General features: G+C 43.3%; 1 protein-coding gene across 1 annotated transcript; it reads right to left on the minus strand.

The window, feature by feature from the left end:
• Positions 1-21,400: 21,400 nt before the first annotated feature.
• On the minus strand, positions 21,401-27,411 carry CYP1B1 (cytochrome P450 family 1 subfamily B member 1). Its single transcript, XM_068565022.1, has 3 exons — positions 27,028-27,411; positions 25,560-26,603; positions 21,401-22,680 (listed from the first exon to the last, which is right to left on the minus strand). The coding sequence occupies exons 2-3, from the start codon at positions 26,600-26,602 to the stop codon at positions 22,092-22,094; spliced, it is 1,632 nt and encodes a 543-aa protein (XP_068421123.1). The 5' UTR covers position 26,603; positions 27,028-27,411; the 3' UTR covers positions 21,401-22,091.
• Between the last annotated feature and the right edge of the window lie 246 nt (positions 27,412-27,657).

Raw genomic sequence — 27,657 nt, forward strand, 5'->3', positions numbered from 1 at the left:
ACTGGTGTTTCTTTACTTTTCAGAATTATCTACTCAGGAAGACTTCTGGCAGTGGCCCTGACAGGAAGTCCCACTGCGCTGAAGCAGTGGGTCTTTATGAGGACTGGTTCCTTCCCACCCTTTGACTGCTCTGCCCATAGGTGTGTCAACTCCCACCTTGCCTCTGCCAGAAAGAGGCTCTTTCAGTCGGGACACTCTACTTGTGCCAGGTGTGATCCAGAGAGGCTGGACCCAGGCCACACTGACTCACGCTCCATTCCTGCCTCTGTCATACTGTGGTGCCTACATGATGGGGAGTTGGGGGCCTGGGGGAACCCAGCATATTGCTGCTTCACTACAACTGTCTTACACAGCGGAGGACATTCAGAGGGCCACAAAGATCAAACTTTTTCGGAGGAGAACTAAAGCCTTCTAATGACTGAGCCTCAGTTAACCAGTCTTCTATCAACCGATAAGATAATCAGTATTCATAATGATGATCCTTAAAGCCTTCAAGATCCAGAAGTGCCTTCTGCATTAAAAAGGAAAGAGTTCATCATATGTGGTAAATGTTAATATTTTAATATAAATTATTTTATTATAATCTTCTAAACCCATTGGTCTCCAAACTCTTTGCATGCTTGAATTAGCTTTTAAAAATTGGCATCTCCCAATATATTTACATTTATTTATGTATAAATTATATATATATATATATACACACACACATATATATATATACACACACACATATATATATACACACACACATATATATTCTACTAAAATGTTCATGATAAAGCACACAACATGTAGAACATTTTAAAGGGTGAGATTACCTCCTTTCTTGATTAAAAAAGAAATTCATAGCAAAGTATAAATAAAGGGGTACGTTTTTTCTTTTAAGGGAACTCCTTTATTTACTTATTTATTTATTTTTGGCTGTGTTGGGTCTTCGCTTCTGCACGAGGGCTTTCTCCAGTTGCGGCAAGTGGGGGCCACTCTTCATCGCGGTGCGTGGGCCTCTCACTATCGCGGCCTTTCTTGTTGCGGAGCACAGGCTCCAGACGCGCAGGCTCAGTAGTTGTGGCTCACGGGCCTAGTTGCTCCGCGGCATGTGGGATCTTCCCAGACCAGGGCTCGAACCTGTGTCCCCTGCATTGGCAGGCAGATTCTCAACCACTGCGCCACCAGGGGAGCCCAAAGGGGTACTTTCTTAAAAGGATAAAATATATTTATCTGAGCACATTATGCTTTTAACACAGAATTTAGAATGATTTGCACTGAAGTCACGACCAAATAAGGATGACTTCACTATTATTACTTAATATTGTTTTGGAAGTACTAGCTCTAATTAGAAAAGACACTTCAATTACAATGGAACATTTGAAACTAATATATTAACAGGGCTAATAAATATCATTATTTATGTAGGTATATAAACTTGCGTGCATGAAAAAACCTGAGAGAATTAACTTCAAAACTATTTTCAACAATAAGAGAATTTACTGAGATAGTGCAGTAAAAAATTAATGTGTAGAAATCAATAACCATTACAAACACAAATAACAGCCAGTTAGAAGATGTAATAGAAAGTAATACCTCCTTTACCATAATCACAAAACAAAATAAAAAATCTAGCAGTAAACCTAAGTTTCATGCCTGATAGATAAGCAGAAATCTAAGAATTCTGAGGGTTTGAACAAATGGAAAGACATAGTGTATTTTGACTAAGAAGAAAGCATACTAAAAGTTAGCAAAAGTTCCTCAGTTAATCTATAAAGTTAGTGTAATTCCAATTAAAGTACTAAAAAGATTCTTTATTGTGTTCTAAGATTCAAATGGAAAAACAGCATGCATCCTTGTGGAAATTCTGAAAAAGTCAAGTAAGGAAGGGCAACTGTACCACCCAGATATGAAAAAATGTACTCTAAATCTATAATAATTAAAGTGGTATTGTGAATAAATAGATGAACAGATCAGCGAAACAGTATAAATATCATAAATACATCCAAATACACATGCAAATTTAGTATGTGATAAAGGTGGTGTGTAAAATGGATCATTCAAACATGAGCCCCTGGCCATCAACAGATGAATGGATAAAGAAGACATGAGATATATATAACACAATACTACTCAGCCATTAAAAAAAAAAAAGATGAAATCTTGCCATCTGTGGCAGCATGGATGGACCTTGAGGGTATTATGCTAAGTGAAATAAGTCAGACAGAGAAAGACAAATACCATATTATTTCACTCATATGTTGAATATTAAAAAACTTATAAACAAACAAAAACAAAATAAAACCAAACAAAAAACAAACATGTAGATACAGAGAACAGAGTAGTGGTTACCAGAGGAGAAGGGACAGCGGGAGGGAAGGGCAAAATGGGTGAAAAGGATCAACTGTATGGTGATGGATGGGAAATAAATTTTTGGTGGTGAGCACATGATAGGGGTATCAATAGAAATATTATGTTATAAATCAATGTTACCTCAATTAGAAAAAAACAATGAGCCCCTGGAAGAAAAAGAAGGGTGGGAAGCTAGGCTGTAAAATTGAGCGGCTATTTTAGATCTAGTTTAACCAGCAGGGGGCGCAGCATCTTGAGATCTGTCCTCACACGGCACCACGGTGCTCAGACCCACTCCAGGGCACCAACCCTGTTACATGGAGGGTTACGGTCCAAGTGTGCACAGCTGTGTCTGGAGCTACACACAGTAACTCCTCATGAAAGGTCCATACACTCTGAATACCACAGCAGGGAAAGGTATGCCAACCAGGAAGGAAACCCAGGCTCAGAATTTAAAAGGATAGGTAGAAAAAGAGAGGAAAACGGAAGGAGAGAATAGCCTAGCTGGGCACACACCCAGGGGACCCTTGTCGATGGAACCAACTTGAAGATAAAGAGGTGCCTATGCTAGACAACCATGGAGATCTCACCACGGAGAGATCTGATGTGTCATCCTGGACCATCCATCACCTGCAAGACATCCACGCCAGGAGCCCAGTGTGGCTCCTGTGTGTGATCTTGATCAAGACAAGTCTCCCTGCTGTGCCCAGCTCATAGGGTTCACATAAGAAGGACGTAAAATGACAAATGTGGGTATACTTTGCAAACTTTGATCAGAGGTAATTGTTCACTTTGAGTTGAGGCTTACTTGTAACGTGCACTCACCTTGCTGTTGTCATCTCTTATTTCCAAAGGAGCCGCAGACTATGTGGACCCAGCAAGAAACCAGATACCCTCCCCCAAAGGAAGTGAAGGTTAAGAGCCATGGAATAATCGGCATCATCTTGCTGCTGTCCAAATGCAGGTCCTGGGAAGGAGCGTTTACCCTGAGAGCCCCCTGCTTCATTTGCCTTGATCTTGGCAGGCAGCAAGGCGTCCCATGGAACTTAATGAAAGACACGGAGCTCACGCCAGAACAGGGCAGGAGCGAGGGCTTTCCTGGATGCGGAGCGCACATCAAAGCGCTCTTCTGTGCTGACATATGTAACTCTTTAGCGGTCTGATAACACACACACACACACAGACTCTCAGGTTCCTGTGGGGAGAAAACAGAGCCAGAAAGATGTGCTGTACTGAGCTGACACATGCGGTGCTCTTTCTGCAAAAGTCTGAAGGGAAAGCAACTAGGCCAAATATCCACTGTGCTGACCGCAGTGCAAGGACAACCAGGGCTGCCTCAGGGATCCTGGTGGCTTTATTATCTATTTCTAGAGAAAGAGTAGGAAGGGGTGAAGCACACAGCACATGGAAGAGGCACTGCTTTATCACTAGAGTTCATTTATTTCCCAGAAATGTAGGCTTTTGGGAAAGATGGCAGGAGAGAGAAAAAAATCCTGGATTCAGACTCAGATTCAAATCCAGACCTTACTACGTGCCTGAACTTGGGCAAGTGACTTAAGCTCTCCGAGCCCTAGTTTCTTTGTTGTAAAATGGTGATAAAAATTCCTACTCTGCAGGATTTTGTTATGAAGATTAAATAAATGTGCTTAAAATAACGAGCCTGTAGAAATGGAGAATATTTCTCAGCTTCCCTCCTTGGAGGGACAGAGAATCTTCTGGCTCTTTATATCCTGCCTAGACGTTTCCACATTGCTTTCTCTCCCCACATCCCTGCAGCGCGCCACTGATACTGCTCACGTATAAGAATTTGATAAGTGCTGCCTGACGATTCTGGTTGTTTAGTGACTGTCTCCAGAGCAGGCCCCACCATGAGCTCCCTGCCCAGAATCCCAGAAGTGCGTGGCAGCATCCAAGGAACTTCTCGTAAGTCCTGGGAGAGGAGCTTTCATTCCTGCACATGTTTTATTGCCCCGATGCTGTGCTGCACACACACTGAATGGTGAACACGTGCCAGTTTTCTTGGCTTCACTGGGTCTTACGACATAGTTCCCAACCTGGGTGAGACTTTCCTGAATTCACATTTTTTTATCTGGTGGTATTTTCTGTTTCCCATTGGGTCTGGAGAGCTTGGCAGAAACTCAAGGAGGAAATCCCACAAACTGCTCACAGAAGATACTGTGTGAAATTCTTTGCACCCCTTGGCTCTTTTAAACCTCCCGCAGGGTCATTATGCCCATTTTACAGGTGATGAGACACAAGTGCCCTGAGGTTAAATATCTCACACAGTGTGACAGGGCTAGTGACCGCCCCAGCTGAGGGTCATGTCCAGCACTTTCAGGAGATGGTGAGAGAATGAGAATTTTAAGAAAATATAAAAAAGCAATACTTTCAGGTGTTTGTAAGCTTCAGAAGCCTCTGGAACCTGGCAGTTGACTTTCTTGCAAGCCTGACGGTCCAGGACTCTCCCTGCCTCCCTTCCCTCTTCCCATCTCTACTCTCGCTCGACCCCTTCTTCTCCTTCTTCCATTTCTTCCCCCAGTTGGACCCTCTCAAGCCCAGGGGAGGACCTTGGGGACTTCCAGCTGGAGGGTCTCGTGTTAGTGGCGGGCACCCGTCAGCAGCGCCAGGAGCATCGGGTGAGGCAAGGCGGCTGCTAATTCTAGTCTTTCTTTGCACAAGGATCTCTGCCCTTCTCTCCCTTGGGGTGTTTTCTGTTTCTCCCAACAATCAAATAAACTGAGTTCCATGTTACCAGTTCAGTGGTCTTGGTACGTGGGGGAAAGAGCCAAGGAGAAAACTGAAACCCGTGTTGTATACACTGTTTTCTGGGAAATTCGGGACCGTCTCCTGCATGGTGCAGGGCTGGTTACCACTGTCTGCGCCGCGGGGCCATCTGAGCCTTTAGTGTAAGAGCCTCAGCGTTTGGGGGCAGGGTATGTGTCCTTCTTTCATCTTCCTGAGCTGTGGTACAGCCAAGTAGAAGCCACACATCTTTGTATCCACAGCATCTATCGATAGAATAAAACCTGCCACATAGCAGGCGCCCAGTAAAAGTCTTCTGGAATCAGTATGGAAGGTGAGTTGATTACACTGGGTGCTTCTCAGAAGCCCATAGGGTTGGGACCAACGGGTACATCATGGACAGGTAGGAGGAGAGACACCTTGGTGTCCCCTGATCTGGAGTCCACACCCAAGGACATTTCTTGGCATCTCTCATACCAGCCCTGCCCTGAGAGGTTCTGCCCCTCCTCAGCACTAGGAGCGCCAGGCCCATGTTTCCCATTAAGGTAAGGCCCCTGGATGCCAAACAGGGCGTGGAGTTCCTTTGTGCTCAGCTTTGACTTGAGTTTCGTGATGATGAAAATAATTATACTTTTTAAACAACTGTTAAAAGCCAGATGCTATTCAATACTTCATATATATCATTTTAATCTTGCAAAGGACAATCTTCACTTTAGAGCTGCGTTTTAGGATTTTAGTCATTGGGATTGTTCTTATTTTACAAATGGGAAAACTATTGCCCAGAGAGGCTAATTAACTGGCCTAAGCTCACACAGCTAGAGAATCACAGAACTTTGATTTTAACTCAGGCCTGTCTGCTTTCAAAGTCCATTGATTGGCCATGGATGGAGGCTGACATGCGTCTTTCAAGTTTTTCCTGAGCACCCCTGGGGGCACTGCATTTTCTTACTTCTTTGTTGGAAGCCCCGACTTCCTTTACTAAGAGGCACAGTCCCTCCTATCTACACACCCTGCTCCTCTGATATATTATTTCCATTTTGATGGAAACATTCACCCTCCCTTTCACTCCTATTGTTAACTAGAAGGTCCGGCCTCCACTCAGGGAGGAATTAAGTTTGAGGCCAGATGAGGGAAGATGCCTCTTCCTTCCTTACCAGAAAATCATCCTGTGTCTGCATCTCAACCATGGGTTCCCTGAGGGTTCAGGAAGAACAGCAAGAAAGGATGCTGGGCTGGTCCTGCCTTCCCATGGGCTTAACGTCTCCAGTGTCACCATCTGCCCCAGGATGCTAAAGATCAGGCCTTGCGGTGAGGATTAAATGGAACAAGGGACACGAGGGTGCCCAGCACAGTGTCTGATCACACACACTGCAATCCCTACTTGCCCCCTCCTCCCACTTCTAGCATCTCTGTCTCTCTGCTGGGCCATCCTACCATCCTCTGGGGCAGACTCCCCTCTCTTCAATGCAGAATAATGTTCCAAGCAGGAGGAAGACCCCTGGGCTCTGGCACATAGTGGACAAACAGAAAGAAGCAGGCTTTTTTTCTTTCTTTTTCCTGTTTCTCTCTCTCTTTTTTTTTTTCTTTTTATCTTTTTTTTTTTTTTGGCCACGCCGTGCAGCTTGCAGGATTTTAGTTCCCCAACCAGGGATTGAACCCAGGCCACCGCAGTGAAAGTGCCAAGTCCTAACCACTGGACCACCAGGGAATTCCCAAGAAGCAGTTTCAATTTGGGGGAAAGGCTATGTGGGCTGGGAAGACAGAGAATGCCAGGCCTAAAGCCCAGGGATGGGAAGGCAACCTGGTAGGAAGATTCAGCATCTAGTTGTTTCACTGCATATGAATGACTGTGTGTGTGTGTTTGTGTGTGTGTGTGAGATTCAGGTGGGGGTGGGTGGGAAGAGAGAGGGAGAGAAATAATAGCTATAATTAATAGTCATCATTTTTGAACACCTATAATCTAGGTCTAGGCTTGAGTTCTGGCCCATTAATAACCATCCATGTGACCTTGAACCAGTCATTAAACTCACTAGGCCTGTATGATCTTATACTTTACTGTTGTGAGAGAGGTATTATTATTCTGTGCTAATGAACAGACTGGTTGAAGTCACACAGCTAGTGTGACCACTATGATTACATACTATGTCCCAAGCTTCATAATGAGCATCTTTTATGAACATTACTTAATTTCTTACTACATTACTATATTACTTAATTTTCACAAAAATGCAAGAAAATGTTAATAGTCCCATTTTACTTGTTAAAAAATATAGAGGTTTAGAGATATTAAGTAATTTGTCCAAGATCTCATATCAAATGAGCAGAAGACTTAAGGTGGAAAATGGAACAAATTATAATACCAGAGAATAATAACAATAGAATAATAATAGCGTCCATTATTTATATGCCTTGTGTAGTTGGCCTTGCAGTAAGCCAAATGGCAGTAAGCCAAATGGCAGTAAGCCATTTACATGCATTTTCTCACTTTGGCAATTATGAGTAAAGCTGCCATCAATACTCGTGTGCAGGTTTTTATGTAGACATAAGTTTTTGGACTTCCCTGGTAGCTCAGTGGTTAAGCATCTGCCTGCCAATGCAGGAGACACGGGTTCAAGCCATGGTCCAGAAAGATGCCACATGCCGCAGAGCGCCTAAGCCCGTGCGCCACAACTACTGAAGCCCAAGCACCTAGAGCCCGCGAGCCACAACGAGAAGCCACGACAATGAGAAGCCCACGCACTGCAACGAAGAGTAGCCCCCGCTCACCACAACTAGAGAAAGCCCTCGCACAGCAACGAAGACCCAATGCAGCCAAAAATAAAATATAAATACATAAATTTATTTAAAAAATAGTTTTCAACTCATTTGGATAAACAGCTAGGCATGTGGTTACTGATCACGTGATTAAGAAGACAGTTTGATAAGAAACTGATGAACTGTCTTCTCAAGTGGCTGCACCATTTTGCATTCCTACCAGCAAAGAATATAAGATAGTCTGACCCAAAGTATTTGAGCACAACATCTAACGCATCATTGTCTTACCACTACGTTATGTTGTCACAGGGAAAACCCCAAGGAAGCCAAGCTTAAGCATAAAAATAAGAATAAGAATAATATATATTTTTAATTAAGCAGAAATATCAGCAACAGAAAAAAGGGGAAATTATTTGAAGAAATAATGGCCAGAAATGTTCACAATTTGATGAAAAACATTAATCTACACATCTAAAAAGCTCAAGATAGGGACTTCCCTGGTGGCGCAGTGGTTAAGAATCCACACGCCAATGCAGGGGACACGGGTTCAAGCCCTGGTCTGGGAAGATCCCACATGCCGTGGAGCAACTAAGCCCGTGCGCCACAACTACTGAGCCTGTGCTCTAGAACCTGCGAGCCACAACTACTGAAGCCCGCATGCCTAGAGCCCATGCTCTGCAACAGGAGAAGCCACTGCAATGAGAAGCCTGCACACCGCAACAAAGAGTAGCCCCTGCTCGCCACAACTAGAGAAAGCCTGCATGCAGCAACGAAGACCCAAAGCAGCCAAAAATAAATAAATAAATAAATATTTTTTTTAAAAAGCTCAAGGTAAACACAAAAAAATCCACACCTAAGCGCATCCTGGTCGAACCATTAAAAACCAAAAACAAAGAGAAAAATCTTGAAAGCAGCATGAAGAAAAAGACTCATTACATACAGGGTAACAACGATCAATATCAGATTCCTCATATGAAAGAATACAGGCCAGAAGGAAGTGGGATGACATAGACAAAGTCCTAGATGGAAAAACTGTTAACCAACAATTCTATATCCAGAAAACTATTCTTCAAAAATGAAGGTGAAATACATTCCCAGTTAAACAAAGACAGAGAGAATTTATTGCCATCTGATCTTTCTTGCAAGAAATATTAAAAGAAGTCCTTCAGACTGAAAGGAAATGACATCAGATGGTAACTTAAGTCCACATGAATAAATAAAGTGCTCTAGAAAAGCAAATGCCTATTTAAAAATAGGTTTATATAAAGGTGTCCACACATCAACTTCTATGGGAATGTTCATAGCAGCAGTATCTATAAGAGGTTAACAGTGGAAACAATCCAGATGTCCATCAACTGGTGAATGAATAAACAAAATGTGGTATATCCATACAATGGAATACTATTCAGCACTAAGAAGGAATGAAGTACTGAGAAGGCTCAGAACTGATTTATAAAAGCCTGAAACTGAGCTCCAGCTGTGAAAACAAAACTGATAACTCAAGTTTGGAGTCTACACATATGGGAAAAATCTCTAACAAATGATAGAACCGCTGGGTAGCTATAAATCCTTCCAAGTGAAAGTTGCTACCTCTGGGGCTGATCTTCATACAAAGCAAGTAGTAGAAACATCTAGACTACACCCTGGCCAACCCACATAGGTGATGGGGAAAGGGGGCTTTATTAGCACCAAACCCATTGCAACTTAAGATTCAAGGGGAAGTACAAAGCTATGAGTTGACAGCCTGAGGTCACTCAATGGTTGGCAAAAATCAAAGACAACAATTGATTTTAATACATGGCCGTGCATCCCACCCCCGGTGCATTGTCAGGGAGTGACCCTGACGGTCAGCTCCTTTCTGCCCCGCCTCACCCTTTCCTCGCTCCCTGTTGGACCATCATGTCCAGCAAACACACATGCCTAAGTATCGCCTACTTTGAAAAAATACCTCCCTCTACAATATACCTCCTAACATGCAACCCCTCATATAGCCTCAAACTTTCTGATTCTCCTCGAATATTCTTGAAAAAGCCAGCAACATAACCAGCCCAGCACATTATTTTCAGATCTCAGATGTTTTTGTGGAGCCTTAAAAAGTCCATTGTGCTTATGCCCTGCCTGCCTGGGATGCAATCTAGTCTTTAGTTGGGCAGAAGAGCTGGCCTGGATATCCTATCATGGCTCAATTTCTAACAGAGCTCCTGGTCATGTCATTAAGAACTTGGAATTGAGAAAAAACATGATTCTGCATGAACTCCACATACATTTCTTAACGTAAGAACAAAGGACCATTTCAGAGTATGGCTCTGACGGATTACTTTAACCTCCTCATCGACTGAATTGGCGTAATTACATTCCATTTTATTGAATTATGATGATTTATGTTATTATCTGTAGGATCTATATAAATCGAAAATCAGGCAATAAAAATAAAAAGACCTTAAAAAGTTGGGAGCACTCTGTAAGGCAAGGTATTACTTAAAAGACATGAGCTTAAGAAATTGAAATGAGTTCTTACATAATGTGGGGTGGTTTTTCCTATGCTTTTTACTTATGGTTTCCTCCTGATGTGCTCTAACAGAAACATCACAATTCAAAATTGAATAGTAATTCTTTTTTTTTTTTTTAATAAATTTATTTATTTTTGCTGTGTTGGGTCTTCGTTTCTGTGCGAGGGCTTTCTCTAGTTGCGGCAAGCGGGGGCCGCTCTTCATCGCGATGCGCGGGCCTCTCACTGTCGCGGCCTCTTCCTGCTGCGGAGCACAGGCTCCAGACGCGCAGGCTCAGTAGCTGTGGCTCAAGGGCCTAGTTGCTCCGCGGCATGTGGGATCTTCTCAGACCAGGGCTCGAACCTGTGTCCCCTGCATTAGCAGGCAGATTCTCAACCACTGCGCCACCAGGGAAACCCGAATAGTAATTCTTAACCTGCGCCTAGCTTCCTGGCTACAAGAGAGATTCACTGAACTTTGGAACTCAAGTTGTGCCACCCCCTGTGGTTGATGCCTGAGAATCAGAAGGAAATGAGAGAGCGAAGCAGCATACAGAGAAGGCTCTTGGGTAATCCTTTGCTTTTGAGAACCTTCCACCTGGAAAAATTACCTGGAAAGTATTGTGAACGGCACATGATTTCTGAATGCCAGAATCGGAGTTGTGGAGAGGGGAGAACACGTTGTAACGTGACCTCGTGAGGCTGGCTTGGCCCCGGGAACCAGCCTCTTCAGGAAAGACATCACCAACACCGGTGACAAGGATTAAGACTTACTTGAGGGCATGAAACCTCATTAGCTCAGGCTTCATTAACCCGGAATTTATGCCATTAGACTGAGTCTGGTTTGATGTTTATCTTTGATTTGCCAGTCCTTTCATGCAAAATCAAATTTGCAGGGGGAGTGCTCAAGATATAGTCAACCCTTCATATACAACAGGGATATGTCCGGGGGCGTTTGTGAATGGTGGTGGGACTTTGAATTCCCTCCTTACACGGCAGTCAAGTGGATATGAAAATTTTCAGTGAGCTTCGTATTCTTAATGATTCTCCATAGGCATTTACAAACCTGCCTAAAGATCCGTCTTTGTCAAACTACTTCTTTCTCTTTTTACTGCCATAGCCAAAAGTTGCTGGTTTTTCTGGATCCATTTTCTACAGACTTAAAAAAAAAAAATCACTCCTTAAGAATTACAGGGTCTCTGAAGTCAAGTAGAAAACATTAATGCTACTTTGGATTCACGCCCATACTCTGGCTTTGTTATCCACGGGATTCGAATTTGTGCCTCAGTAAAATCGGATGGATCCCAAGTCACTAACTCCATGCTTGCCAAATCTGCAAATGTCAAGGCACTGTTGTAGCTCAAAGCAGTGCTTCTTAATCCCAGTTCTTGGATCTTAATTCATTGTGAGACTGAAAGTCATTTGTTACCAAAAATAAAGAGCCAACAATTACAAATAATGTCCCTTAAAAATAAATGAGAGTGATCGATTTAAGGTTATCCCATGAATTGAGATATGCTTTTTTTAGTGAGAGAAAAAATCGTGCCTTCCAAATACAATTGCCAAAGACCCACAGCCTGTCTTACCTAAGACCAAACATTCAACGACAAGTGGCCACTATGACGTATCATTAACCGTTGGGTATTTCAGTACAGTTAGCTTAAATGTCCTGGGAAGTTTTGGAGGTTTCACAGGAATGTCAAACACGTGCACGTTGTCTATCAGAGCAGGAGAGAGCTTCAGCAATGCTGCTAAAGAAAGAGTACAAGCTATTTCCAAGGACTCCAAGAAATGCCGTTTATATACCCACAGACACTGGAAATATTAAACTAAAAGTCAATCTCGTCTAGTCCCTAAAATGGTACCCCAGTAGCATGTATTGAGTGTCCATACACATATTCCCCTGCTTTTCCTGGATTATCGCCACCCCCAAGCACATCATATTCATTCATTCAACTGATAGCTACTGAGCAGCTATGAGATGCCAGCGCTGGACTGTGCACGGGGTTCCAGCAGGAACAAGGCAGATGGCCACGCCCTTCCGTACCTCAGTGCCTTGTCGAGGATCTTCTCATCCCTTCTCCCCAGTTCTGTGTCTCTCTGTTCAACCCCTAAGCACCCGCGTAGGCCCAGCTCACATGGCACCTCTTCTGTGGAGCCTTTCGTGATCCTCATCTCCCCACGTTCTCTAGAAGAATCAGGTATGTCCTAATCTTTATTCCCATGGTGCTTGACACGTATGTCTGTTACAGCATCCAACATGCTGTGTTAGGGGAGTTGAGTGTTTCTCCTCAAAGAGAAAATGAATGCCTCTGAATCAGGAAATGTGTTTGTTTTTATAACAGTTTTATTTTTTAACAGTCTAACGGTGCTTAACAATGTTTAAGAAACATAAATCAGTTGCTGAATAAATGATTTGGCTGACCTGAATGTACGTGAAATTATACTTGATTTACTGTGCTCTGCATTTAAGAACATATAAGAACTCTTCAAAACCACATTTCAGAATATCTCCTGTGACTATATAAGAGGATGAATTTGTTTATTTGATTGTTGCATTTTCTTGGGCTATGTATAAGAATTGTGAAACTATGGCACACCCTCAAACAATATAAAATTACAGAGACCCAATGGTTCAGGAAGGAGAAAATAATTCAGCAAAGACTTCAGCTTCTGAAGCCACAATCTGTTTTTCAATTTTGTTTTAGTGATGTTATTACACTGTGTGGGTCTGAATTTTGCCTGAATTTAACTGCTGTGTTCTCCAGTCTATGAGAAAACGCCTCCATTTTTCAAACAATCGGGAATAATGCCTTTGTGAAAAATGCCTCTGACCTGTTTCTGCTTCCTAATGACCTCACTTAGGGTTTTGGTTTTGTGGGTTCGCGTCCCTCTGTGAGGCAGCGTCAGCCTGCCAGGGCCCTGGCACAGCCCAGGAGGACTCAAGGCAGAGGTGGAAGGGACATGGGGAAGGGCTTTGTCAACCACGAGTGCTGGAGAAGCATGAGAAGGTTATTGTCATTATTAGTCAGTGCCTTGAGAAGCTGAGGGTATAGACCAGGGTTAGCAAACTTTTCTTGTAAAGGGCCAGAGAGTAAATATTTTCCATTTTGCAGGCCATGTGGTCTCTGTCACAACTGCTCAGCTCTGCCATTGTAACAGGAAAGCCCCATAGACATTAAGTAAATAAATAAACGTGGTTGTGCTCCTACATAACTTTATTTCTGGATACTGAAATCTGAATATCATAAAATGTTCACGTATCACAAAATATCAGTCTTCTGATTTTTGCCAACCATTAAAAAAAAAAATGTAGAAACCATTCATAGCTCACATAGCTGCGCAAAAACAGGCAATGGGCCAGATTTGGCCCATGGGCCATAGTTTGCTGATGTCTACTGTGAACCATGGAAGAGTCGTCTACCAAGATGACCAGTGGCCAACAGAGCACACTGAGACTATCTGAACAGCATCAGAACAAACACTTAAGAGATACTGAACTTGTAATGGTGGCATTGGAAAGCCACACTAGCTCTCAGCAATTTAATGTCTTTCTATGAAAATAACTGTGCTCCTCACGTGCATTGTTTCTTCGACCTGAGTTTATTTTGCACTGAGAGTACGGGGTTCTCCAACTATGGGTGAAGGTCAGGTTAATATGAGTCGGCCCCTGTGGGCTCAGGGGAAGGGATACATGAGCCCAGGTGGAGAATCTCAGGTGTCTGAAATTCACATTCAATCATTCATCATCCCTTAGTATAACTCTTTAGGTGAAGATGTCAAGATTTGTCCTTCAAGGATAAGCAGCATTAGGAGAAGATTCTCTTTGCATTGGAATTTCCAGACAGAAGGGAAGGATTAGAGAAGCAACCATCCAAATTTGGGTAGCCCCACCAGCTTTTCTCAGCTCTGTACAAGCAGAGGATGTCAGGACCAGACGTCTGTATTTCTGCAGATGTGGGGACTAGTTGTCCCAAAGTGAAGATGAGTGAGAAGTAAAAGCAGAACTCCAAAGCCATGGAACCATAGCCGTTAATCTCCTTGTTTGGAGTTAACTTTTCCACCAGAATATTACTTGGTACAGGTTCTCTCCTATAGCCATCTTGAGGTGTTGAGTGTGTTGTGCTTCAGAACTGAGGTTATAGGCACTTTCCTGTTTCAGACTCACCTCCTCCAAGAAGCTTTCCTTGATTTTCTCCCTTGAACTGGAAAATACAAATCTCTCCCTCCTTTGAATTTCTGCAGCACTTTATCCGTCTCTTCTCACGGCTCTTGATATGTATCTTCATATTATATTTATCTTCAGACACACTTGCTGAAGGAAGCAAGGTTTCTGAATCTTCCCTGCACAGCTATCACGGTGCCTTACTCAGCGTAGATACTAAATATTGAGTAAAAGTAAAAAATCCATTAAGTTGACAAATTGATTCACCTATAGCAGTGCTGTCCAATAGAACTTTCTGCTCTGATGAAAGTGTTTTTCATCTGCACTGTCCACAACAGTAGCCACTAGCCACATGTGGCTACTGAGCTCCAGAAATACGGCTGGTGTGAGTGAGGAACTGAACTTTCAATTTTATTTAATCTTATTTAATTTAAATTTAAATTGCCACACGTGACTAATGGCTACCTTATTGGGTAGCACAGGTCTATAGGACAATAAGTAATTTCTTTTTCTGAGTGGATTATTTAGGCAGTGATCACACCATCTGAATTTAAAATATAGTGCAAATCATTTGTTGGGGCTATTGGGTAGGAAATGCAGCAGGATGATTGGATATTCCACTTGCCAAGCAACATAAAGATGCCCACCCCTGCCACTTGACACCCTGGGAAGTGGGATCTCGTGAAGAGAGACAATAAACCATGAACCATGAATGAAATTAAAAGATTAATTTTATGTTATATTAACAGGAGATAAGTCCTATGAAAAAGAAAAACAGAAGAAGTAGAGCAACGTAAGGGAGTTGAGAGTGCCTGGGGAAGGGGCCAGGCTGAGTATTAAACAGAGAGTTCCAGACAGTCTTTATTAAGATGAAACCTGAGCTCTGACTACAGGGAGGTGATGGGAAGTTTGGGCAAAGAAAGTGAAAAAGGTACTAAACTCTGCAGAGCCAAACGGCAAATCTATATCATGAACTGAACTGCCTGACACGCTGTCATAAAGAAAATGAGCCTGGTGGGGCAATGAGGAAGGAGAACGGTTTTTTTTTGTTGTTGGTTTACGTTAACCAAGCTTCCATAGCAGTTTCCAGAACCATCTCTTGATGTTAAGAATTAAAACTAAGTGGCAGACAGGCTCACCTTGCTTTTTACTGCAATAAGTTTCTGGAAACCACGTTGGAAAACACGACAGTGAAAATTCAGCCTTATTCTCTCACCTCTTTATCCAGCCTGTGTTTCCCCGCTTTCTCCCTCAATGTCCATGCCAAGTGCTAGGAAAGCGAAGTGCCAGCTGGATCTGCTTGGGGGCTGTGGGAACTGCAGAGGCTTAAATTGAAAGGGTGATTGCTGGGAAGGGCAGTGGAAGACCCAAGGTGCCTACTGAAGGCAAGCAGCAGTGAAATGTGAACGGGGGGCGGGGAGACCACAACAAAGAGTAGCGCCCGCTCGCCGCCACAACAAGAGAAAGCACGCGCGCAGCAGCAAAGACCCAACGCAGCCAAAAATAAATAAAATTTTTAAAAAATGTATACAAAACAGTCATACACATTTCGTTGGAACGCATACAGATAAAAGTACACATTAGGCAGTATTGAGATGGAGAGGGAAAGAAACAAAAGTAGGCAAATAGTAATAAAAGCAGAATTAAAAATCTTTTAAAGAAGCTGGAAGATTTTTCAGGCTGGTGGAGCGACTCCGAACCCCTGACCTGCAGGGCTCTCAGGGGCTGTTAGGTGTGTGCTGGAATATTGCATAATTTGTGTAATAGTGTGTTGTTTATCTAACACAATATATTTAGTTAGTTAGCTTATGTAGCCTTTCTATCACCTAAAGGGATCTCAAGCGGTCCGAAACCAGTTCCAGCAGCTCCAGTCACACTGTTTTCAAAGGTAGGCTTCCCGTCAACACACCTGTCTCATTCACGCCTTGGTTTTGCGCACTCTCTCTCTCTGGCCAGAGAGTATCCTATTTAATCCTATTCAAGGTCTCTGAGAGCAGGAAAGGTTCTGATTAGTCACATGAGCCAATATCCAGTGTGGTGCGCTCCTCCACTCCTATCAGAGAGAGTTCTCCAACCAGGCATCTGGTCCAACCTATGGATGGCCTTCAGGCAAAAATTCCTGGTGCACAGATTATGGGAGAGAAGTTTTAATATTATAAAACAAAGCATGACACACACCCCCTTCTTTTTTTCTTGCTTGAGGATGCTTCTCTCAGAAGGAAGGGGTATTGTGAGTCTTCCTGGCACTTCACACTGTCATTGTGGCATGTGGCCGAGACAAAGCAGGGGCACTGCTGGGGAAACTCCAGGGATCACAGGGGCTGAAAAACAGACGGACTAGCCTGTATACCCAAACATGGGCAGGTTGGTAAGTGACAAGCTCTCTGGTCCAAAGACAGCAGGCTTTGCAGTCAGTTCATCTCCAGGGAACATCCAGACACTGACACTTTTCAACGTAGAATTTTGGCCCGTGACATTACTGCCTCCCTCACAGGACTGCTGTATGATGACGCATTCACGTGCTTAGCAGGGTGACGAAACGTAGTATTAGTTTAAAACATATCTGAGTTTCATTTCTTCCCCTCATACTGGGCCCCTGTTGAAAAGTGTTACTGAAGACCACATAGCCTGTGTGTGAGTGAATACAGGAGCTACAAACAAATCTGTTGTTTACCCAGAGCTTGCTCCTACCTTTTTAAACTAGATTATTTTCCTCCAATCTTTCCCATTAAAAATAATTGCTTCCAAATATATTTGAATGTATTAATTTCTTTTCTTTCTCCTCCCTTCTCCGAGAATTATAACTAATAGATCAAAACGAGAGCAGACAGTATGTGAGTCACTAAACCAACATAAGGGCAAGTTAACAGCCAAAACCTCTGTAGCACTTGTGCAGGAAAACTGACTGATTTTGAGGTTATAGAAACAATCTCTATGAGTCTGCAACACTCACGCCTGTTTTATGTCCGAAGCTGCTTTCATTCCCCACCCTGCATTCTAGTCTTATATTCTACCAGATTGATTGGGTGGAATTCAACTCGGCTTGACATTTTTGCAAACACCTGACCCCAATTACAATTCTGTTAAAAAATATTTTTCCTACGAAAATATTTATTTCACTCATTCTGAACCCTTATGACCATTTCCAAGAGCCTAAGTTAGTACATCTGGAAAACAAGTGAGTATTCTCTTACACCAATTCCTAACTTTACCTTTCGGCTTCCAAAATGATGTTCTCAAGTCAAAGGATCAATGACATTGTGTGCAATTATACTTTACAATTACTTTTCCTGATTTCACAATAATGGGAGCTAAACTCTGGAACAAATAAGGGGCAGCCCCAAATTACTGCACGGCCCTGCCATCTGTGAGCGTGGGGCAGTGAAAGCTTGGGAGTGCCAGCAGGGGCTCTGGGAAGTCAAGTCCTTTACCAGGTTAAAAAAGTCAGCAGAAAAATATTTCCACATAGTATATTAAAGAATACTCTCATCCATTCTATTTTATTGGACATTAATGGCACTTATTAATTAAGGCACATGTCCCTTACAAAATGAATGAATGAATGTTTACCAACCAAATTAAAAACAAAAGCTTTCCTGTCAAAAGAAAAAATAAACGAATGAATGAAATACTCAAGGAAAAGGACTGGTGTGCTGCTGAGGGGGAAAAATATGTCCTGCATTTTTTAGATGAAGCAGAAATATAAGGTCAGAATCTTAACATCTCAATCTATTCAATCTCTCAAAATTAGAAATTAATTGCCACTTTGCCAGGTGTTTGCCATTGAAATTTAACTTCTGAGTTGGTTCTTATAAATTCAAAAATGTTACCACTTATATGTGGAATCTAAAAAATAAAACAAGTGAATGTATACAACAAAACAGAAACAGACTCACAGACATAGAGAACAAACTAGTGGTTACCAGTGGGGAGAAGGAAGTGGGGGAAGGGCAACATAGGGGTTGGGGATTAAGAGATACAAACTATTGTGTATAAAATAAATAAGGTACAGGATATATTGTACAACACAGGGAATATAGCTATTATTTTGTAGTAACTTTAAATGGAGCATAATCTATAAAAATATTGAATCTATGTACTATGCTATACACCTAAAACTAATTTAATATTGTATGTCAACTGTATTTCAATTTAAAAAAATAAGGAGAGATCAAGAATTTGGTAGGAGACTGGATGTTGAAAGCCTATTTAAAAGAAAAAGGCAAGCTGCCTAAAATGTAGAATGGCCAAAGAAAATATTTACAATGCAACATTTTAAGTCAAGCACTTATAAATAGTAGTTGAAACAAATAAGTACATTAGACTGTATTTGCTATAACATAAAGTAAAACTTCCTAACAAGATTATGAAAGTGATTTTTATTATTTTGGTAATGGTGTCCTATTACAGGTAATTACAAGTATAGAATTTTTTAAATTTGGTATATCAAACAGTAAAAGCCACATATTAATGCTGTGTCCCCCAAATCTATTTCGGTTACAACTATGTATTACAGTTGCTATGTACAGATGGAAAGCATACATGATAAAATACAAAAACAAGAAAAGGTTAAATAAGAAGTTATCCTTGAATTATAAACATCTACTAAAGTATACCTTTGTATTACACAGTTGTGTCATAGCTAAAAAACATACAAATTAATACATAATGTTGTGCAACTATTTGCTCTAATATAGATGTGATATGAAAATATTAAGGCCATAATAGCATTTCACAGGTAAAGGCTAAGTTCTGAGACATGAAAGCTTTTAGATAATCCACAAAACAAACCTGAGACATCTTCCTCTTGTTTTGGAAAAAAAGCAGTTTCCTTACAAAGTCAAGGCTTTAACATATAAATGAAGCATTTAATAAACAATATACTTTAACTATTGTAATAACCTGGAGTAGATGTTCTGACTAAAATGGTGACCAGCAAATACATTCTTTCTCTGGCAGAAATAAAATTAGATTTTCTGATCAAGCTAGTAACCTGATTACGGTAGCCCCCAAATTTGGTTATTTTTATTTGTTTGTTTTTGGTTTTGCTTTCCTTCCTTTAACTGGGTTACAAACATATTAAATAAACCGGGAAATCTCCCACCTTACTTTCTTCTACCTCAGCCCACTGCCGAAAGTGCCAGATGAACCGAGCCTACGGACATAATAACCGGCTACAGCACATCTGGACCCGGTTGACTTAAGCAGGCATCCAGATTGGTACATGATCGCTTTTGCTGCCACACATCTCTCAGAGTAAGCAGGCTAGGGCAGCCCCAAATTACTGTCTCAGCCCTGCAGGGGGTGGGGTGCAGGGAAGGGTGGGTAACAATGTTTTGGAATGGCCAGTACCCCCCAAATTGAAATGTATTGGGTAAGCCTGATTTCTACAGTTGACTTTAGTGCCTTTAAAAATACTGGCACAGTGTTTTCATATTCAAGAGGTACAGCTGTGAGATTTTATTAATTAAAATTATATAAAATTTTTATTAATAAAAATTCCAAATTATAAAATAGAGTTGCTATGTTGTAGATTTTTACAAATCTATTTGGGATTCAACACTGGCACGTGGAACATCTTTCTTCTAAATATTCATACTTCAAACTAATTAATTTTGAAGGAGTAGGAGAATGTCTAACCATCTTTCTTCCTTTTCTTTTTTTTTCCACTCCTTTCTCTTACCAGACCCCACAACCATCATACACTCCTCCCTTTATAATTTTGATAAAAAGTTTCCTAAAAGCTTAATGAAATGTAACAAGCAGTAAGCTTTTAGGACACTGCACAACTTCTTTTGGACGTCTGCGAGCAAAAAACTTAAAACTCCAAACTTCACTTTGTACATTGTCAATCTTCCATCACTTTTTAAAAAAGATTTTCAGGTTATTTACATAAACTGAACATATATATTTTGTTCAAGCTTTATGTTTTCACAGTTACCAAAGTGACTGCTCGCTGGGTTGGCCATCTTAAATAGCACAACTGATCCGACTGGCTCCACTGAAATGCAATGCAATCCTCCAAACAACTTCCCAAGACTGATTCTGACTTTCCAAAACACAAACACCAATGCTATTTTTTGAAAAAAATCATTTAAAAGAGAAACTAGGTCCACTATAATGGGAATTTTCCCCCTTGTTATTTAATAAAGAACATCCAGATAATTCATTGCATTTTTTCATTATTCCCCAGGCAGACACAGCTTCGATCTCTCTGCCTTCCACAGGCTAATGGTCAGATTTCCAGTAACTTCCTAGAACTCAGTAATCAGAATGGCTTTAAAATAAAATTAAAATTTAAGCATGTCAAGAGTTTGGAATTAAAACATATTAACTAGATCAATTTCAAAAAAAAAAAAAAGATTCTATATTGTGAATATAATTTTAATAAGCATGTTGTAAAGTGATGAGGAACACATCTTGCAGATCTAATTTTGAGATTTTTCATTCAAATTTTGGATGAGAGAAGAGACTTTGCTTCAACTTGGTTTCCATGATGTCAAAAACAGTTGATTTAATCAAGGTCATACCATGTATTTGAACCAAAATTGGTTAAATTAGTTGTACTTTTCTATTTGCTATGACGTTATAAAAGACACTTTTCAACCCTTTCTTGACCAAAATAATTAATACTAACTGTTTAATAATAAAATAACTAATACATATTGCTTCTGAATAATTATGTAATATATGTACCCATATTGAACACTACTTGGTGACTTTTTAACCTATGAGATTTACTGAAGTCAGTACATTACAATCACACAACTTAAAGCTTAGCTAAGCTGGTAAATTTTTTTTTCTCATGATTGAAATTCTGTACTTCAGCAACCAAGAGCGGTATGACTTCAGCTTGGAATTTTTTACAATTTAACAATTTACACTTTAAAATTCATGAAATCACTGAAACCCACTAAATCAACTGCTATTAATTTCTTTCCAAGCAAATAAATTTATGACTCATCCAGAAAAGTAACAGGAAGCACATCAGTTGGCAAAAAGATAAATCCATCCACAGATATTAGAGACTAACTAAGCTATTTTATTGAAAAGGTGAGAAGGGAATTTCTGGTCTTTACTTTTTCCCTTATCACCCCAAATCACATGTCTTACACTGAAATTATTTGCCTTTGCATATTCAACAATATTTCCTGAAACTTTGTTTAATACGGTTTTCTATGGAGCAGACTTCAGCACACAGAACATCAATCTTGGATCCCACCCGACAAGGCATGGTTACTAAAATGCTTCTTTATTAGGTAGTTCTGTATATATGCACATGTGTGTTTTAACTCCAAAGAATGCTCCCTCAAGAAATTATTATTACCAACATTCAATATATGTATAAAAATTCTTTGGGTCCTTTAATTCTTTGACTCAAAATATCTCCTGGAGCTCCTACACAGCCCACTGCTCATGAGGTGCCGTTCTGAGGACATGTGTGCAAAGCACATCATCTGCGGGTCAGTTGGTTTATGCTCACTTTAGAGGCTAATTGAGAAAGTGGCATGGAGGAGCTAGGAAAAAAAAAAAAAAAAACCTTAATTTTACTCTCCATCCCCCAAGACTTGTGTACTTATAAAATTTCTGCTTGCCTCTGGCTTCTCACTGGCAGTCTTCCTCAGCTTGTAACTTTTGGACAGCACTATCAAGGAGCTCCATGGACTCTCTGAGAGTGACATTGATTTTAAATGACTTGGGTTTAATGGTCAGGCCGTAATTAAAATCCATTTTCGAAGGCTCGTCTGGATTGGCCCTGAAATTGCACTCATGAGCCAGGATGGAGATGAAGAGAAACAGCTGCATCTTGGAAAGCTCTTCCCCGATGCACCGCCGTTTGCCCACTGAAAAAATCATCACACTGCTGGCCAGGTCCTTGTTGATGAAGCCATCCTTGTCCAAGAATCGGGCTGGATCAAAGTCTTCTGGGTTAGACCATTTCACTGGGTCATGATTCACGGACCACTGGTTAACAAAAACCACCGTGTCCTTGGGGATGTGGTAGCCCAAGACAGAAGCGTTGGCTGTGGTGGCGTGAGGAATGGTGACGGGCACAAAGCTGGAGAAGCGCATGGCTTCATAAAGAAAGGCCATGACGTAGGGCAGGTGGGGTTGGTCGTCCAGGCAGGGCAGCCGGTCCCTACCCACCACTTGATCCAGTTCTGCCTGTACCCGAGCCTGCACTTCCGGATACCTGTTTGGTTTTTAATGCAGAGAGAGAAAATAAGTCAGGAACACTAATTCTTCTTTCATCTAGAAATCCCATTACAATTTATTTTAATACCACTGTTCTTTAAACTGGCTATCTGAATCAGAAACTGAATTAAGATTTCCAGCAAAAAAAAAAAAAAAAACCTAAAATGGTTTCCTAATTTATCACTGCATTACAAGATGGAGTTTAACAGTTATATTTCCTGTAATAAGTCTCCTATGGCTCAAGCTCTTTTTCCCATCATAAGTCAAAAAAAGGTCTAAGTTTTCTCAGCCTGAAAAAGCACAACAATGGATAAGGTCGACTTCTCCATTGGGCACAGCAGGGACAGTGCCTAGGACCCACAGTACTTTTGAGGGACTCATGAAAATTCATTTCTTTTAAAATCAGAAGAAAATAAACTTTTAGGTCAATGAAAATGTTTCAATATATAATTTTAATATATTAAGCTTTATACCAATGTAGTCATAAAATTTAACTTAAAAAATGTTTATTGAGTAAGATGTCTACAAAGGCAAAAGCACCGGGGTCCACAAAAATTAAAATGTAACCCTCAAAGTGAGTTCTTCTTTTCTCCTCATCTCCCTAGACAGTTCCAGCAGACACACTGTTCTCATTTTATACAAAGATAATTGGTATCCTGAGAGATAAAGCTGCACATCTTCTAAATTTAAAAGCAAATCCCCAATGTTCATGAGATTACCGTACAGATTGTAATACTTATTCACTGTTGCCGATAAAACTAGTACAATCCTTTTGGAAAACAAAGCAAGATCTATAAGGGTAACTCCTCCCCACCCTTTTAAAACCCAGTGATCTAGAAATGTATTTTCAGGAAATAACTTAGCAGGTACAAAAACATAACTACAATAGCTGAAATATTAAAAATGCAATCAACATTAAGACACAAGAAATGATTGTATGTAACAATCCGTTACTATGGCAAAATGTTATGTAGCCATAAAAAATTACTAAAATAAAGTTTAAAAGACAGGGAAATGTCCACTACAGTAAGTGGAAATGTCAGAAGTCAAAAAATTTGTAAATAATTCTTGTGAATCTGAAAAAAATATTAAGCACACATGTGGTGAAATTATGGGTGATTTTAAAAATTGCTTCTTTAGCTTCATACTTCAGGGGTCTGCAAACTTTTTCATAAAGGGCCAGATAGTATATATTTTAGGATTTGTGGATCAAACCCACTGCCTCCCAATTATCCAACTCTGCCTTGTGCTGTAGTGTGAAAGCGGCCATAGACCATACATGAATGAATGGGCATAGCTGTATTTCCATAAGACTTACATACAAAAACAGGTAATGTACTTTGTCAACCCCTGTGGTATTTTTTTCACTAAAAAGAAGAAAAAAGGACTCATCAGCTATACCGAATTGAAAGTGATCCCAAAATTGTTTTACTTCTTTTTGCTGCCCAATTGGAGTACCTGGAGAACGATTTACAATTCGGTTTCTAGTGAAAACAAGAAAAGAAAAAAAGAAAGGCTGTTTCAAAAGATAACATGCTTTTCTGGGGATGCAAAGGACTTATTGATCCCATTCTGGAATTGTCTTCTTCCTGACCTGTTATTATTGACTTCTCTTTATTCGATTTCTGCCCCTCCCCCATATGTGTTTCCATGATATTAATACTGAAGAGTGATTTTAAATATAACAAAAATTAAAAAGAAAGAAAAAGGATTTGTGAAAAGCAGTTGTACATTCCATAAGGAAATATAGGATTCTAATGCAGTGGATTCTAACAACAAAAGAAGTTGTTTTTAACCTTCCCGTTTCTAGGGGGCCAGCAAATTCAGCTTCTCCTATCGCCCACCTGTGCGCCAAGAAATTGCACAACCAGGATTTCTGGTCTCTCAAGGCAATCAAGAGTTGCCTTGAATGAGACATTTGCCCCTGGGGTAAGGTTGCCAGATAAAATACAGGCTGCCCAGTTAGACGTGAATTTCAGATAAACAACAGCGAATCTTTTAATATAACTATGTTCTATGTAAAATTTATTTTTTATTTGCTCAATCTTGGGGATATCGGGGACCTGTTTAATTCGTGCGTGTACAAATTTAGCAGAGGTCCGCGACTGGGGTGCAACGAACCGAGCCGAGCCCAAGGATCCTAGAGGGCTGCAGGTGCCTCCCGCATACCCAGTTTGCCTTTCTAGATGCCGCTCTGCGTTCGGTAAAGTTACTGCTTCTCCCATTCTTTACACTGACACTTCTAGCGCGGCGGTTTTAGAAACCTAGCACAATCCTCTGGTTTCTGGCCGCTTTCCTCAAGTTTCGGATTAGCGGTCCGTGAGGCCCGACCGCCAATCGCTACCTTTGCCGGGGTACAAAGCCCTGACGAGCGGTTGGCTTTTGGCTCCAGGGCCGGGCGGCTTCCGATCCGCGCTGAAGACTGGCCGAGCCGATTAGGCTGCTGTGTTTATTTAACTTTTTTTTTTTTTTTTTTTACTGCGCTGCCCTTTCCTTCGGAACCGTTCCAAATTTGCTTCTCCTGTGCCATTGCGGGAGATCAGGGATGATCAGCGGGCACTTAAAAAAAAAATCTTGCTTTTCCAAGGGGTTTCACACAAATTTGTCCCCACTCGGAGCGGGTAGCGACAAGATCAGGGATGCGGAGCCATCCGGTCGCCGCTGGGTGGGGCGTGCGTGCGCGCCCATCTCGGCCAGCACCGTGCCTTCCTGAGTCGCGCTCTCCGGACGCGGTCTCAGATTTGGGAGGTTGGGACCTTGAGCGAAACCCCAAACCCTCCCTGCGCGCTAGTCGCGCGACCTCAGCATATTCTAATTCCACTCTGCCTTTTACAGAGGAGGGGAGGAAGGCCATCCCAAGCCTCCTGGAGGCTTTACCTGGTGAAGAGGACGAGCAGCCACTGCAGCGCGGTGGAGAGAGTATCCTGGCTGGCGCCGAAGATGTCTGTGACGGTGGCCGGCACGTACTCTTCGTCCAGCCGCGCGCCGCCGTCGCCAGAGCCCGGGGCAGCTTCCTTTGCCGCCGAGAGGATGAAGGCGTCCATCATGTCGCGGGGGGCGGCCCCGGGCCGAAGGCTTTCACGGTGCCTCAGGAACTTGTCTAGGACGAAGTTGCTGAAGTTGCGATTGAGCGTCTCGAATTCACGGAAGGCAGTGCGCACGGGGTTGGGGAAGCGCTGCAGCCAGGGCAGCACGTCCACCAGGCTGCCCGCGCCCACCGTGCGCCCGAACTCCTCGTTGTGGCTGAGCAGCTCTCGGAACTCGGCGTCGTCGTGGCTGTAGCGGCAGCCGAAGCAGACGGCGCTCATGACGTTGGCCACGGCCACCACGGTCAGCGGCCGCGGGTCGAGAAAGGCGCCGCCCGCGCTGCCGCGCACCAGCAGCTCCACCAACTCCCGCGCCTCGCCCAGCACGTGGCCCTCGAGCACCCGGCGGCCGCGCGGCTGGCGCGTGGAGAAGGCTCGCATCGTGCTGTGCGCCGCGCGCCGCTGCGCCTTCCAGCTCTCCGAATACTGGCCGAAAGCCAGGCTGCGGCCACCAGACACCACGCGGAAAGAGGCGAAGGGCGGCCGGTCGGCGAACGCGGCGCCCTGCTGCACCAGGGCCTGGCGGATGGCGCGCTCGCCGTTCAGCACCACCACCCGGCAGTTGCCCAGGCGGATCTGGAAGACGTCGCCGTAGCGCCGCGCCAGGCGTGCGAACGAGACGTGAGGCGCCGGGCCCATCGACGCCGCATTTCCGATCAGCGGCCAAGCGAAGGGACCCGGGGGCGCAGACCCCGGCTGCCGCCGCCGCTGCCTCAACAGCCACTGGCCCACGTGCACCGCGGCCAGCACCGAGAGCAGCAACAGGAGCGTGGTCTGCTGGGCCGACAGAGGGATAGGCGGCAGATGCTCGTCCGGGCTGAGGCTGGTGGCCATGCTGGGGAGAGAAGGGCGAAGGCGTGACACTCAGGTAGGCAGAGAAAGGAGCGGGCGCCCTACGCTCCTACCCCCGGCCTCGGGCTACCGTGCACTGTTGGGTAGGGAGGGGGTCGTGCGTAGGTCAGCTCAGGGCTAGCTCACTGGAGAAGCCGCTGAAGACGCCTCTTGCCATCCCAAACCCATTCCCCAAAAGCGAAGGGAAGGGTCGTGTTTCTACCTCTCTGTGACCCAGACTCCCCCCGACCCCGCCCCAGCCGCGTAACGGTTCCTGCAATTCAAGGGCAACACGGCGGGCATCAAGGCTGTGGCGCTCAGTTCCCTCTAAGTGCCTACCACCCCGGCCCCTGCGCCCCCCGTCACCCCTGATCTGCGAGAACCCATCACAAGAGGCCGCAGGAAGGCGGCTCCGCCGACAGACTGACCTGCAAGGCGGCGCGGTTTCCAGCAGCGCCAGACGGCCGGCTCCGAGGACGGATTGGGGCCTTTGTGGGATTCAAGACCGCAACCTAAGTGTCTCCAGGAAGTCGGAGGCCCGCCCTGGACACCTGTTGCCAGGTCTGGGAACTTTAGCGCCCACTCTGGAGTCTCTAGGCGTCGTCAGAGCCAGAGGCGCTTGGATTGGGATGGGGGCGGAGAAAGGTGCCTTCTTTGCAGAGCCCCGCTGCACCTGGGCCTCGGCAAAGTCAGGGTTTTCTCAGTGCGTGGGGATTGCGACTGCGGGTCAATGAATAGAGTCAATTCCCAGCCCCCACGCCCCCCGCACGGCTCTGACAGCTGGCGTCGCACAGGCGTGGCCCGTTTGCACAGTCACTCGGGAGAGTCAAAACGCGCCATCCCGCTTCTCTTTTTTAAGGTCTGTGTGGGGGAGGAGGCAGCGGGACCTGACGGGGGCGGGGCTTGCGGGGGGCGGGGCGCGCCGGGACAGTCCAAGCCTGTCGGACTCCAGCTTGGGTCGCCGCGCGCGGGTGGTCACGCGAGGCGGCTCCGGAGCGCCCCGACGGCCTTGGCGCAGTAGCTGGCGGCTTTCCTGGAAGCAGCGGTGTGAACTTTTC

Source organism: Eschrichtius robustus, chromosome 15 (genome assembly GCF_028021215.1).
Source record: "Eschrichtius robustus isolate mEscRob2 chromosome 15, mEscRob2.pri, whole genome shotgun sequence".
NCBI lineage: Eukaryota > Metazoa > Chordata > Mammalia > Artiodactyla > Eschrichtiidae > Eschrichtius > Eschrichtius robustus.

Excerpts from the sequence above, each read along its gene's own strand:
- CYP1B1 (XM_068565022.1), bottom strand. The coding sequence starts at position 26,602 with ATGGCCACCAGCCTCAGCCCGGACGAGCATCTGCCGCCTATCCCTCTG. Across the intron at positions 22,681-25,559 it reads CTGCTCGTCCTCTTCACCAG|GTATCCGGAAGTGCAGGCTC; the intron begins GTAAAGCCTCCA and ends AAAACCAAACAG.